Raw genomic sequence first — 12,967 nt, forward strand, 5'->3', positions numbered from 1 at the left:
TCCAAAAGGCAGTGGACTTGTTGAGTATGTGCTGTAAGGTACAAACATCCTGATGTTTGGATTTACTGGGGGGAGAAAGGGCATCCTTTCCCAAGATCTCAGCCCTCAGATAATGCACCCTAAAGGCTACCCAGTATGTATCAGTGTACCCTGCATCTGAAGATGAAAATAAAAATCCCTTTAGAAAAGTAAACAAGGTAAACTCTGAAAGTGTCTTCATGTCAGTTTTGTTTTTTTTTTTCCCCTGGAATGAAGATATGCTCAGTCTAATCATACCTAAAATTGGTTGGACACTAACACATTACCAAAGGGTCCTCAAAGACTTTGATACTGAAGGTTGGACAGGAGTTTTGAGCACCCTCGGGGGTTAACTGGGCCAACGTCATTAGGACACTCCAGTGTCACTGAGAAGCTGAGCCAAACTCAGTTTATTACTGTTACATAACTAAATGGTTATATTTAAGCTATCCAAGCATTAGACTACTAAGCCTACAGCAGGAAACACTCATTCTGCTGCTCAGATACCAACTCTAACACACTAAAAGTCCACTCTATTCCCTCCTGTAGGCAAGAGCCAGGAACCATTCCTACGTGTCCCAAAAACATTTGGGAGAGCCTGACAGAAAGGCAGTTGCTGATAGGGAAAGTAGAAGCAACCAGGAAAGGAGTGGCAGAGAAGAGTACCTTAGATTAGACTGCTGCTCCCTTTCAAGGCTGGTGGAGGGAGGTAGGAAGTGGCCGTCAGACAGAACTACAGGCAGGGAAAAGGAGGAAAGAGGAGCGAGGGGCTGTGGTTAGAAAGAAACTTGGGAAGCAGTACCAGCAACACAGCAAGGCCTGAGGGGAGACAGGACCCAGATGTCAAATGCTATTTAGTACAGAAGCAGAGGGTTCTGCATGGGAAAATGGGAAAGAAAGAAGAATAAGGAAGGAGAATGATCAGAATCAACTCCCCAGAAACCTCCCTAGAGAAGAGGGTAACACAGAAGCCACTAGGTAAGTGGTGTTTGCTTTGGCTCTTGTGCCAGAAAAGAGAAAAGGACAGGGCCCTGGCCTGGTACCTGCTCTCTTATCTAGCACGCAGAGCAAGGAGGTTCAGTGGCAGGAATAGCCAAGTTTTCCTGTTCTGGCTCACCATAAGCACTTGGAAAAAAAAAAATCATGATCATTACAAAGGCTTTGAACATTTTGGTCTGTTTGCTGCTTCTTTTTTATTAAGTGATTTTACTGAATAAGCTCCTAAAATGCTTCCCCCCTGCCCAAGTCCAAGTATTTGAAGGGAGAGACTGACAATTCTTCTGTATCATTTGTCTGGCTTCTGTCTCGATGCCTCCTGAAGCACACTTACAGGTATTTTTCAGAAGCGGCCATGAAATAGGTTAGGAGCTAGAGAGATTGTTCGGGTTGTCCTCAATCCCTCCTTCCATCAAATGCTGAGAAATCTGCCCTCCGTGTGACCAAAAAGCAAAAATCTCTCCTTACTTAGTTTTAGTGAGGTTACAGCTATGGTTGTAACCGCATGGCAAGGGCGGGATCAGTGTGTGTGTGTCTATAAGAAGCTGTGTGACCTTCAGCTTCCCCTGCCCCCCGCCTTCCCCCACTCCATCTGAACTGCTACCAGGTGAAGTAAACACTGCTTCTTACTCACTACAAAAACATTTTCAGAAGACAAGATGAAGAACGATTTCAGCTGGCACCAAAGACAGCTGTTGTGGTGTAAGTTTTATTCTGACAGATAGAGAGGCACAAGGATGAGAGAGCAGTGCTACAATCTGTGCAAAAGTTGTTTTTTCTTCTTTGGCTATATTCAAGACCTCCATCAAAGTCAGTAGTCAGTTTAAAGGCTTCACCTTATCCTCAGTCCTGTAGTGTCTTTTCTAAGCTGAAAAGAATACATTTGAGGTCTTTTAGATAAGTTCTTTTGACCTTTTGTTAATTTACAAGTAGGTGCAACACTGGATTCAGGAAGCAGAACTGAAGTCTGAAAGTTATCACATTGGCTACTTTGCTACTGTCCATCAAACTGGAAGTGACAGAGGCAGTGTCCAGCCATGGCACAGGAGCAGAACGGCTCTTTCCACAACCCTGGAGCACGTGGGAATGGAACACACTTTTGTAAGTAAGTGCTGCAAAATGCTCTCGTGAGAAATATTTTTATGTGAAGCAATCTACGTGGATTCATCATCCACAAGTGAGCAGACTAATCACTCTTTGTCCAACAGCCATGTCAGCTTAACTACACAGAATGATGAATACATATAGCTTCCCTTTTCCTTTATTCTTCAGTTGATTTTTTTCCATCTAAATTTAAAAATCCTCTAAATGAAATTAGATAGCGGATACAGAATGGGTTGGTAACCGTACTAAAACACTGTATTTGGACTGAATACTTACTGCAGTTGTATGAGTCGGGGAACTGGAACTTGTTGGCCAGGAGGGTGCAGAATCTGTAGCTGAAGGATCCCAGATGGAGGATGGAACATTATTGAATTCACTCCAGTTTCTCTGAACATCCTGCCCATAAGCAGATCGAGCTAAACCAAGTTTGCTAAAAACCTCTAAAAAAGAAATGAAATAAAACTCAGTAAATTACTCTTCCTCTTTTTCCAAGAACCACAGCAGACCAATACTCTTCACAGTTATTTCCCATATTTTTCTAGCAGGTCCTGCTGCAGTGCAAGAACTGAGATTAAAAAAAGGTCACACAGTAATACAGATCTCATCTCACGTGCCCTACATCAGACAGTGGCTACAAAGTTAGAATCACGGTTATAGTGGGGAAAAGAGTTACAGGCTCACTGTGTATAATTCAGTATCAGCCTATGGGAGTTTTTTGGTTCCTGGTATTATTTACCCGAAAGCAAACGGTCAGGGAACAGGGCCGAAGCACAGCAATACTGAGAGCCCTGGCCGTTCCTCATAACAAGTTAAGTGCAGGTGGAGTGAGCGACCGGGCTGAAGGAGCCTCTCGTAATCGCGGCGCTCGTGTGCCTTGCAGCACTCCCTTCCCAGGCGACTCCTGGTACGGGAGGCGGCACCGGCTGTGCCCCAGCCCAGGCCCCATCTCTGCTATGAGAAGGAGAGGGCAGCACCGCTGCTCAGGGTTTGCCTTTGTCCCCGCACACAGACCTGATCTCAGGCACCTTACTGCAGTCCCTCAAAGTCTGGTGCCAAGTGTTGCCGACGAAGATGAAAGAACCCCACAGCAGCAGCTGCTGTTGGTTGCAGACCCCCAGCATTTGTCAGCGCACATACAGTTTTTTCAGTAGAGAGCATTTTTTCAGTAGACATACAATCCATTTTGCAAATGCCACATACGAAATTTGCTTTGCTTATCATCTTTCGCAGACAACTTAAAAAATACCACGCATCCCCAAACACGGTATACAAATTACCGTAAGTAGGCAGAGCATCCACGCCCTACAATATAGCCTGCCTGCATCAAGGCCCATCTCAAGAGTCACTTATGGGAAGTTTACCTAAATATTTAAATACAGGAATTAATGGCTGGTTTTAGTATGCATCAGCTCATCATGCAGCTATACAAATGCTAGAGGAAAACACAAGAGGAAAGCAACGCGAGGGATGGGCCATTGCCTCATTTGTAGAGCAATGGTTTTATGCAGGCGTAAAGCGTTCAGGAAACCACAGGCCCAGTGGCACACTTTTGAGACCTACAGTAAAGCTTCAGGGGGAGGGATGGAAGGGAGGAAGACTAAGGAAAAAACAAATATCAAGAAATTTTACTGAAACCAAGAAACTTCAAAAAATGTATTTCCAGCCCAATAAACGCTCTAAGAGTTTCCACTAACTCTGGGCTGAAACACAGAATACACCACCGAATTTTTAACATGCTCTCCTACGTAGTCATCCTTTTTGGGGGCAGGGATGGGAACAGTGCCTGAACTTAGACCAGTGGAATGGAGACACACCGTTTCTTTACCGGTAGCTGAATGCGGAAAATATTTGAAAACAAAAACTCACCTCCAGTTAAGTTAAAAGAATGTCCAAATGCAGAGAACGAATTGAGAGGTGTGAAGTCGGGACTGCTGGGATTGCTGATAGGACTCCACAAACCCGAACTAAATATTATGGAGTAATGGGAAAGCAATACACAACTCATTAACACAGTACTATCAACAACACTGACTTACTAATCTATATACAAATATATATGTACAAATGTATGTGTATGTACATACATATATACGTATGTATATATAATAATATAGAGATATTTCATGATGATCAAGAGGTAGGAAATTAGCTTTTTTTTAAAAAACAAAAGATTTCAATGAAATACCATTTTCCTGTGTATACACCCACTTTGGAGCAACACGCTGCTCTAGATACAATGCTCTTTAATCTGCAGACTGAGCTCCAACGCAAACCTGAGTAGCTCTTTTGCTCAGTTTTTCAGAACACGTATAGGGTCCAAGCCATAACGCAGTTTTTTTTGACAAACAGATAAAATTTAGAACCACTTAGAAGAGATACAAATGCTCATGCTGTAGCTTGTGGGCAAGCTGCTTGAAAATACAGATGAGTTAACTGGAACCAGTGATAAACATTTACAAAACCAAACCAAAACCCCACCCACAAGCTGTGCTGAGAAGAGCAATTCCTTTGCATATTGAAACTTGAATTCAAGTCTCTCTCCTATTCCAGAAAGGTTATCAGACACACACTGCTTTTTACAACTGAGACAGACGTGCACTGCCAAAACATGTCAAAAAAGACAGCGTGCCTTGGGGAACGTGACTGAGCGCAGCTGTATTCTGCTCCTCCTCCTAACACAAAGCCCAGTGATAGTTCTGGTCTCAGTGTTAAAACTGGGCATGAAAGATACCGCTGTACAGCAAGATATTCTGCCTGTAAACTATTTCAAGTGACCTTGGTTCAGACTCCTCAATACTGACAGAGCCAAGCTGATTTCTCATTGTTTGGATGCCCGGGGAACACAAGATTGTTGAGTTACTGAGAATGTGGGGGAGAAAGTCACCATCACATCCAGAACATCCTCCTCTGTACTTCTGAGTCACTCCTAAGTTCTAAATTTTTTTGCAAGGTGAGAGATGCTGTGCCCAGACTTTAAAAAACAGGTTTTAAAAAAAAAAAAAAAAAAAAAAAAAAAAAAAAAGGAACCAGAATGAATTCTGTCACTACCTTCAAAATGCCATTAACAGCTTACAATCTTCTTCTCTAGGAGCCTAGGTATTTGCCTAGAGAATATAAAAATTACCTGTCAGAGCCGTCACTGTCAACAACTGTGTGGGAAATGCTGATATTGCTGGAAACATCTGTCTTGCTTGGAGAAACCTTTGGTAAACCACTGCCACCTGCAAGAATATATACATAAAATGAATTAAAAAACAAAACAAAAGCAAACCAAAAACAAACAAAACCCCCCCAAAATAGCAGAATATTTGGGAAATATTCAGAAATATTTAGAACTCCAAACTGGTTCTAGTACCTGGGCTCTTGTCATAACCTGCAGCTACAGCAGCAAAAGTGGGGTTGCCATTCCTGCCAGGAAGAGAAGCTGCCTTTGCCAGCTTATGTTTGGTACCATTAGGCTGCTTGCTTTTTGTTTCACTTAAAGGAGAAAAAAAAAAGAAAAAAAGAGTAAGGTTTTGGACTTCGGCAGTTTGACAAAAAAACCCAGCAATTTAAGCTAGCATTCATGAAAATGTTAACAACAGCTGAACAGTTCATGTGATTGCACATTTTTCCAATCTACCAAGTCGTAAGAAACCCCAGAAAAGTATGAATAGCATGGTAAGAAATGCACAGCAACGTCTGCAAAAACGCAGTTTCCATGGGAAGAGGAAATGGGTCTGAGAAGAGGGAGATGCACTGTACGAAGCACAGGGCTTCCACAAGTGTTCTGTGCTCGGGAAATCAGTAGGAGGTGCGGCCGTGAACTCACTTGGTGCAGCTGCTGTTGACGATGCTGCTGTAAGTGCCTCCTCGTGGCCCAAAAGCTAAAGATGTGGGAGGCGGAGGAGGAGATGGAGAGGCGGGCGTTGGCGAGGGCTGTCGCTGTTTCAGGAAAGCATCTGCGTTCAGGGTTTGTAGAGAGAGTTTATAAAGGTTGTCCGTAGCTATAAAGAGAAACACAAAACGCTTTCCTGTGGTATTCACTTGAAAAGAAAGGCTTCTCAAACTTCTGCTATCCTTTCTGTTCAAATTGCGGAATTATGACAAAGGCTGTTTCCAGCCATCGAAGTAGCTCCTCCTCTGTATTCACCTATCACTGTTCAGGTTTACTGCCTATTTTCAGAGAGACTGTATTGCAATAAAAGCACCAAGATAAAGTGATCTGTACAGAAGAAAGAACCTTTCTAAGTGGGCGCTGTGGAGAGGGATGACTATATTTGCACGCAACCAAGAGGAAGGTGATTCGGTTCCCACACAAGGGACTTGACAACGCAACCAAAAAGCTTATAATAGTGGCCCACGCTAACCACTGCATTAAGGCGTTTTCAGTGTTTCCTCTCAAGGACAAATCATGTAATTAGTTTCAACTTTGGCTGCAGCAGATTTGACCAAGCAAAACCCCATCTGCTGTAGAAAATACATTTTGTTTTCGAATGGTAATTCTCATTTCCTCAATTTCCCCAGCAGCTTCTGAATCCTGTTCATCACTGAAGAACTGCGGAATGGCCCGTGTTCTGCCCACGCAGTTTTCAAACCTCCCAAATTGTACCAGACGCTGTCAATGAGGCCTACAGCAGAAAACGGGAGCACAACTATGGAGGGAAAAAAAGATAGGAAGATCTATAAAGAGACCAAGCCTACCTACGGATGTTCAATGCAGAAGACTAATTCTGTCATCCTCTAGCGGTTACTTACAGCTGCCAGCTTTGTGAAGAGGCACAGAGTCCCACTCTGGTGGTGGAGAATCCTTTTCCCCTTCTGAGCTGCTGGTGTTTCCTAGCTCCTGTCCAGAACCACTGGGGAGAAATTTTGCTAACACTGATGGCCTGCTCTCCATTAACTTACTGTTTGGACCTATTAAAACAAAAGAAGAAAAGCACGCCTGTGGATAGTAAACTGAACAGCTTTCTTCTCACGCCAGACTTAGCATTAAGCACCCAAGAAGGGTTACAAACAACCAAACAACCGACTAAAACTCCTGAGGTATTTATAAAAAATAGCCTCACACTACCTCTTGTTTTGGGGAGGTTTCTTGATTTAGACCCATTCGTCAAAAGGTGCTGTGTAGATATCTTGGATGGAAAGGTTTTGCGCTGCTTGTTTTCCAGCGGGGGAGCATAAGACAATTCCAAGGAACTAAATGAAAACAGAGATCCATTTATTTTTAAGCTCTCTGAAGTGCTGAAGAGGAGATTTTTTTATATATACATATACATGTGTATATATATATACACACACACACATATACACGTATATATACACATATATATACACACACACACATATATATATATGCGCGTCATACCGTCTTACAAAAGACTGGTCTCCTGTGGCTTTTTTATGTCAAACTTGTGCTCATCTTCAAAGCTATTCATAAGCAGAGGTTTTTATTTCTCCTATATGCAACTCCACCTTTGTAGCCCTGGCTCATTTTCTACCCACACTGCTCCACACGTTTATTAGGGCTCACTCACCCTCCAGGAGCCGCTTTCATCCTGGAGCTCCAGGATTACAAAACCTGCTTGATTATACAGAGGCAACAAGAGATGGCAACTGCCGTTTTTCTTCTCTGCCCCCACACGCTCTTGTTAGATCACACGCTCCCGATACGCTAGTGCCCTGAATGTACAGGATCATTTTTTAGTCGATGGCATAAAACTATTCAAACTCAGCACCAATTTCAATTGGCTATATATTGTTCTTTTTCTCCAGCTATTTGATTACGTCTCTCAGACTTTCTAGGGAGGAACTATTTTACCCATTTCTTGCAGAAGAATTCCAAACCAGCTCTCACCGTGGCCTTTGAATACTGTCACATGTAATGAACTTGTGATTTATATGATAAAGGAAAATAGGTAATGGTAAGAATAAATAAGGAGGAGACTTTGCGAGGCAATGTTTTCAGAAATATTTTGAAGAAAATTAATTTATACTAACTACTAATCCCAGTTAGTCTAGTATTAATTACAGCAACAGGGAAAACACAAGCCAGTGTACCGTGCCTCAGTTTGGTAAGGCTTACTTTTGTGGCACTTGGATACCGATCTGATGGCAGAATTGCAGAATACTGTTTCAGAATGAACTAGATACAGTAAGACAGCAGACAGATAGATTACTAGATAAGTAAGTTCTTCATTTTCCCCCTTTCTATCACCTGCAATCAACCACCTGCCAGTAAGGGAAAGGGACTGGCAGCAGCAGCAGCCTCCTTTAATAACATACCCAAGACTGATGTAACTCTGTGATACAAAAAAGGAAATTGCACGGCTATAATTTCACCAAGGGCAACTAAAGGCACGCACGTTAGTGCTGGCTTACTGTGCTGCCACTAGAAGCTCCTGTAGAAACATTAACCCTATTTTGTGTATGTGATACCTGTTACAAAAAGCTTTAACATCGCTTAACCTGATTTTCTTCTCTGGATTTAGTTCTCACTTATGCACTGTATTCCCATTAAATAATTTATTATTTACAAGCTTCAGATATTCCCTGATGTCGGGAAGGAAGAGGAAGCTGCTTAAAGGTATCTGCTGTTGGCATTAGCCAGACTGGCAGCCACAACAGTTGAATACACAGATTTTTATCAATCCATCTTCCCTTCAAGCACGATGCCTTCTCTACTAAAAAGCCTTTGTTATGCTTACCTGGTTTTCACATCTACAGGGATTTCTTTCTTGATACTTGTTAGCAGTTTTTTAGTTTTCTGTTTTACTTGGACTATTTCATTTTCAGGTTTTTCTGGTATAACTTTTCCCTTTTGTTTTTCAGGTTCCTATAAAAGACATTATAATAACATGTTAATATTCATGAAAAGGAAAGTCCCTCTTGCATCACACTGTGCATAGTATAAATAGGGCTGAGGAAAGAATGCTATTTGAAAACATGAGCATTTTTGCAGCACAGGTTATCTTTTTTCTACTTAGTGAGTGCACCTATAAAACATGGTGTCTCTTTTTCCCTATTTGGAGAAGTAGAAATTGAACTATCTAGCAAATTAATGTGCTTCAAGCAGATCTGATGTTTGCAAAGACACAGCTCCTGAGGCCACAGCCTCTGAGTTTACTTCAAAAGCTGCTAGCTCTGTACTGAGACCTATACTGCATCTGTTGAACGCCGGCCAGGCTGTCTCAAACAGACTCTTCAACAAAGCAAAGAATATGAGCAACTTCACCATTCAATTTATTATTAACCACACTTCTAAGACTTTCTGAATACAAGTGTACTGTCAAATAGCCATCCTGAAAAAAATCAAAGGTGATTTTCAAAGGAAAACTTACTAAACTGTAACTTTTAAAATCTATTACATGGATTTCTTTTCTTTTTTACCCCCAGCTAGAATCCCTACCTTTTCCAAAGTTCAAATTTGAAGACATGTCAAAATTTAGGCTTGGTTTTCTTCTCTTTGCAATTACCTTTGCTTTGTTTGGTTCCCTAGCACATGCTTTAGGACAAAATATTTAAGACAGCCTAACCACTACACAAATTGTTAGAGCTTTAGTTTATTGCCTAGAAGCATGTAAGCCAAATGAGTAGAATAAAGGTAGGGGTATTGTCAAAGGTAATTAAGGTAACTACCTGCTGACAACTTACCACCAGTGAACTGACCCTTTGTGACTGATGAAATGCATGGTTTTAGCATACACCTTAATTATCGAGTAAAATTAAGTGTCCATACTTCGGTGTTTTATTCTGCAAATGGAGTAGGCTAGGAGCCTGCAGAGAGACAGTTACCACCGTGCTGCTGACAACTGCTGCCTTATTCAAGCCACGGTCACTCAGGCACGTTCAGTCCTGAGAGTACATGATTCAAGCATGTTCACACTCATAGAGGAGCAAATTTTATAGAGAAGAACTGAAGGCAAGGATTGGGAAAGATGTTTTTTAATTAACATTCTTCCTTTGTTAGGTATTATAGTATACGAAAGCTGGGGGTGGGGGGAAGTGACTGCATTCCTGCCCTACCAGGTGAGCCACCAGCTACCCAGGGGCCTCCTTTTACGGGCAGTGCCGTACCTCTTTGAGAAGTGGTTCTGTATCTGGGTTGGAGGTTTCGGTGGTTGTTGAAGAACTGTCATCATCTGCCAAGGAATCCTTCAGTTCATCCTCCTGTTGCTTTCCTTTCCCTCTTCTATCCTTTTCTTCCCGTTTCTTCTGTGGCTTAGCCTTGCGCTGAAGTGTTTTCCCTTTCCCTAGGGAGATAAGGATGCTTCAGATTCTCAGCAGCAGGACTCCGAGATGGGCTAGTTCACTTCATTTTAGAGGCTAACCCGCATGATTAAGCCTCTGAAGTTTGTCACCCGTTACGATACACCAACCACTTACAGCCACTCCACACCAGACGTGAGCAATAGCGTCAAACCTGGAGAACCCTGATCTCCGCTGTCGCATGTATGCTCCTGAGCCCTACCTCCACTGCCTCTCTGTAGACGGTGGGCACCTGGCTACCTCTGATTCTTCTCTGCTCTGTTCCTGGCATTCCTTTTAAACACCTTAGAATCCCGTTTGACAGTTTCACCATGTAATAGATTTAAACAGGAACTTTGCAAGTCGGTACAAGCTTTATCATCCGAACAAATGAAGAACAGAAATGATTAGCACGCTTGTCAGTTAAAAAACCAACAACTTGCAGTAAGACTAGAGCGGATGAGAAAAAAATCACTAACAGTATTTGTCTAGCAAAGATGTAAAAAAAACCCACAACTCCCCAAAACCTGAAATCTCACACCCCAGTATACTTTCTCCCCTTGACATATTTTACTCTTTCAGAGTGTACTATTCTAAGAAGTATGACTAAGCTGAATGTAAAATAGTTTGGCTTGACACATTAAAGTGTTACTGCATCTCAAAGTAGGAAAAACAATGCGTTAAACACTCCAGGGGATGCTTAATCAATTCTTGAAGCAATCCACGTATAAATAAATGATGCTGCTTGAACAATTGATTGTGTTTTTCCTGCAATTTCTACAGGCTAACTGAAATATAGCATAGTGTAAGCTCAAAACAGAGAGTTTTAAGAACCTTCAAAATCAAGCCAGAGGTCCTGGCTTGCAAAATAGGCAGGATTAGGCTCCTGGGGAGGAAAAAAGTTATCAGAAAAAGCATCAATACAGAGACACTGTGCGTGCACATGTGGGGAGTCATCATCTTGCCATCGCCCCTTGTTATTCTCTTACACGATGAGAGCATTCACAATATTCTTATGTCTTTCATTAGGTGTAATACACGCCTTCACCAGTAAGATCTTTCCTAGGTACTGCCCCTCAGAGCAAGCATTCGCACTTATAAGCCCCGCAGTGCCCGCATACAGCTTCCAGGGTGGACGTACCAGTTCGCTCAAGCGAAGACCCGGTTAACCTGTGCTGAATAAGTGGATTCAGCGCCTACTGGGATTTGTACCCGCTCAAGTCAGAATGGAGTCTGGAAGCACAATGCCAGCTGTCGTATTTCATTCGGCAAAATGTTCCTCAGGGAAAGTTTGTACCAAAACATAAATTTGCCTTCAGTATTTTGGCAAATTCCAGATACATATCAAAGGGCAGTGCCTTCAAACTTTGGTTTTTTCAGACTTAATATCAAATGTTTTCAGTATCAAGAACAACAAACATATTGGAGATAAAATATTGTTTTTAGTGTGAATGCAAATAGAAATGTGCATACAAGTAGATCTTTGTATGGAAATTTTCTAAAAGTCAGCTTCCAGCTCATTGGGGGTATTCTGGTTTTGCCTCAGAAGGCCTCGTTCTAAGATTTGCTTCAAATTTAGTCTGTTCAGGACTGCTAAACAGTTTAATGTTCATCATTAGAAAATCTGCGTAAAATGTTATCATGACATAAAAACGTAACGTAAAGCAGCTGTTTAACAAAAATCTGACGTAGCCTCCGCAGCAGCCTGCTAGGAGCCAAGCGCTGGGAAGCTGAACCAGAAGACCGTACGGACGGGAACCCCGCACAGGCCAGCACGCCAGCCGGCTCTAGTCCAGAACCTGCTGCTGCTGCAAATGGTTGTGACTGGCTCTAGCTGTTTATCTAAAGACAAATCGTGTGTGTATGGAGATCTGGCTAGACAACAGAACTTCCCCTGTGGTTTTATATTTTTAAGGAGGGCAAATGGAAATGGGCAAGTTTTATTTGATGTGCTGAGCTTTTGTGAGTCAAGTTAGAGTTTACAGATAATGGTGGGTTTGTTTTTTTTCCTTTATAAAGCTTGTTCAAAAAGAAGTCTACATGCATAAGTCTGATTTATTGGTCTACGACGACGAAGAGGTTGAGAAAACTATCTGGATTGCAAAATGTAACATTCGTAATGTATTTTGCAATTCAGAATATGTCAGTGTACCACCATGTCAAAGCACAAATGATGCAAAGCCTCTGTAACAGGAGGAAAAACGTGAATTTATCTGAATGAATTTGTAATCAGGAGAAAGTTACAAAACAGGAAAGTAATGCCAAAAAATGGAAGCTGTGTAAGTGATTAAGAACGAAGTATTTTATCATTGTTTAAACAGCTTTTGAAATTGATAGACAAATCAATAGAAGCACCCATATCAAGAAAACGCATTTAAATATAGTTGAAAAAACGTAATCAAAGGTCTATCGACACTTAGAAGCATCTATTTGCTAAGACACGCTCCCAATACATAGCCTGCTAGAAACTGCTATAGGTACAAAAACGTTAACATAGGTACACCACGTTATTTGGATCAGGAATGCGCTTTCGAAAGCGAACTCCATGGTCCCCACATAGTGTGTGGCGGCTGCATCGCACAGCAGCACTCGAGTGCAAGAGCTGGTTTCTTTTTAGGTTGCA

General features: G+C 42.0%; 1 protein-coding gene across 5 annotated transcripts in view; it reads right to left on the reverse strand.

Moving 5' to 3' along the window:
- The window catches only part of TMEM131 (transmembrane protein 131), a 103,627-nt gene that overhangs the window by 2,098 nt on the left and 88,562 nt on the right, over positions 1-12,967 (reverse strand). For 4 of the 5 annotated variants that reach the window (XM_082304719.1, XM_082304718.1, XM_082304720.1 and 1 more), the window contains 9 exons: positions 10,174-10,349; positions 8,805-8,932; positions 7,172-7,296; positions 6,856-7,014; positions 5,930-6,104; positions 5,474-5,595; positions 5,243-5,339; positions 3,985-4,082; positions 2,395-2,558 (listed from right to left, as the gene is read on the reverse strand). In XM_082304719.1, the coding sequence (XP_082160845.1) occupies positions 2,395-2,558; positions 3,985-4,082; positions 5,243-5,339; positions 5,474-5,595; positions 5,930-6,104; positions 6,856-7,014; positions 7,172-7,296; positions 8,805-8,932; positions 10,174-10,349 (1,244 nt within the window). Of the gene's footprint in view, positions 1-2,394; positions 2,559-3,984; positions 4,083-5,242; positions 5,340-5,473; positions 5,596-5,929; positions 6,105-6,580; positions 6,753-6,855; positions 7,015-7,171; positions 7,297-8,804; positions 8,933-10,173; positions 10,350-12,967 lie in introns of those variants that run through there. The other variant, XM_082304722.1, reaches the window with a different exon arrangement.

The sequence above is a fragment of the Platalea leucorodia genome (genome assembly GCF_965183815.1).
Source record: "Platalea leucorodia genome assembly, chromosome: 2".
Lineage (NCBI taxonomy): Eukaryota > Metazoa > Chordata > Aves > Pelecaniformes > Threskiornithidae > Platalea > Platalea leucorodia.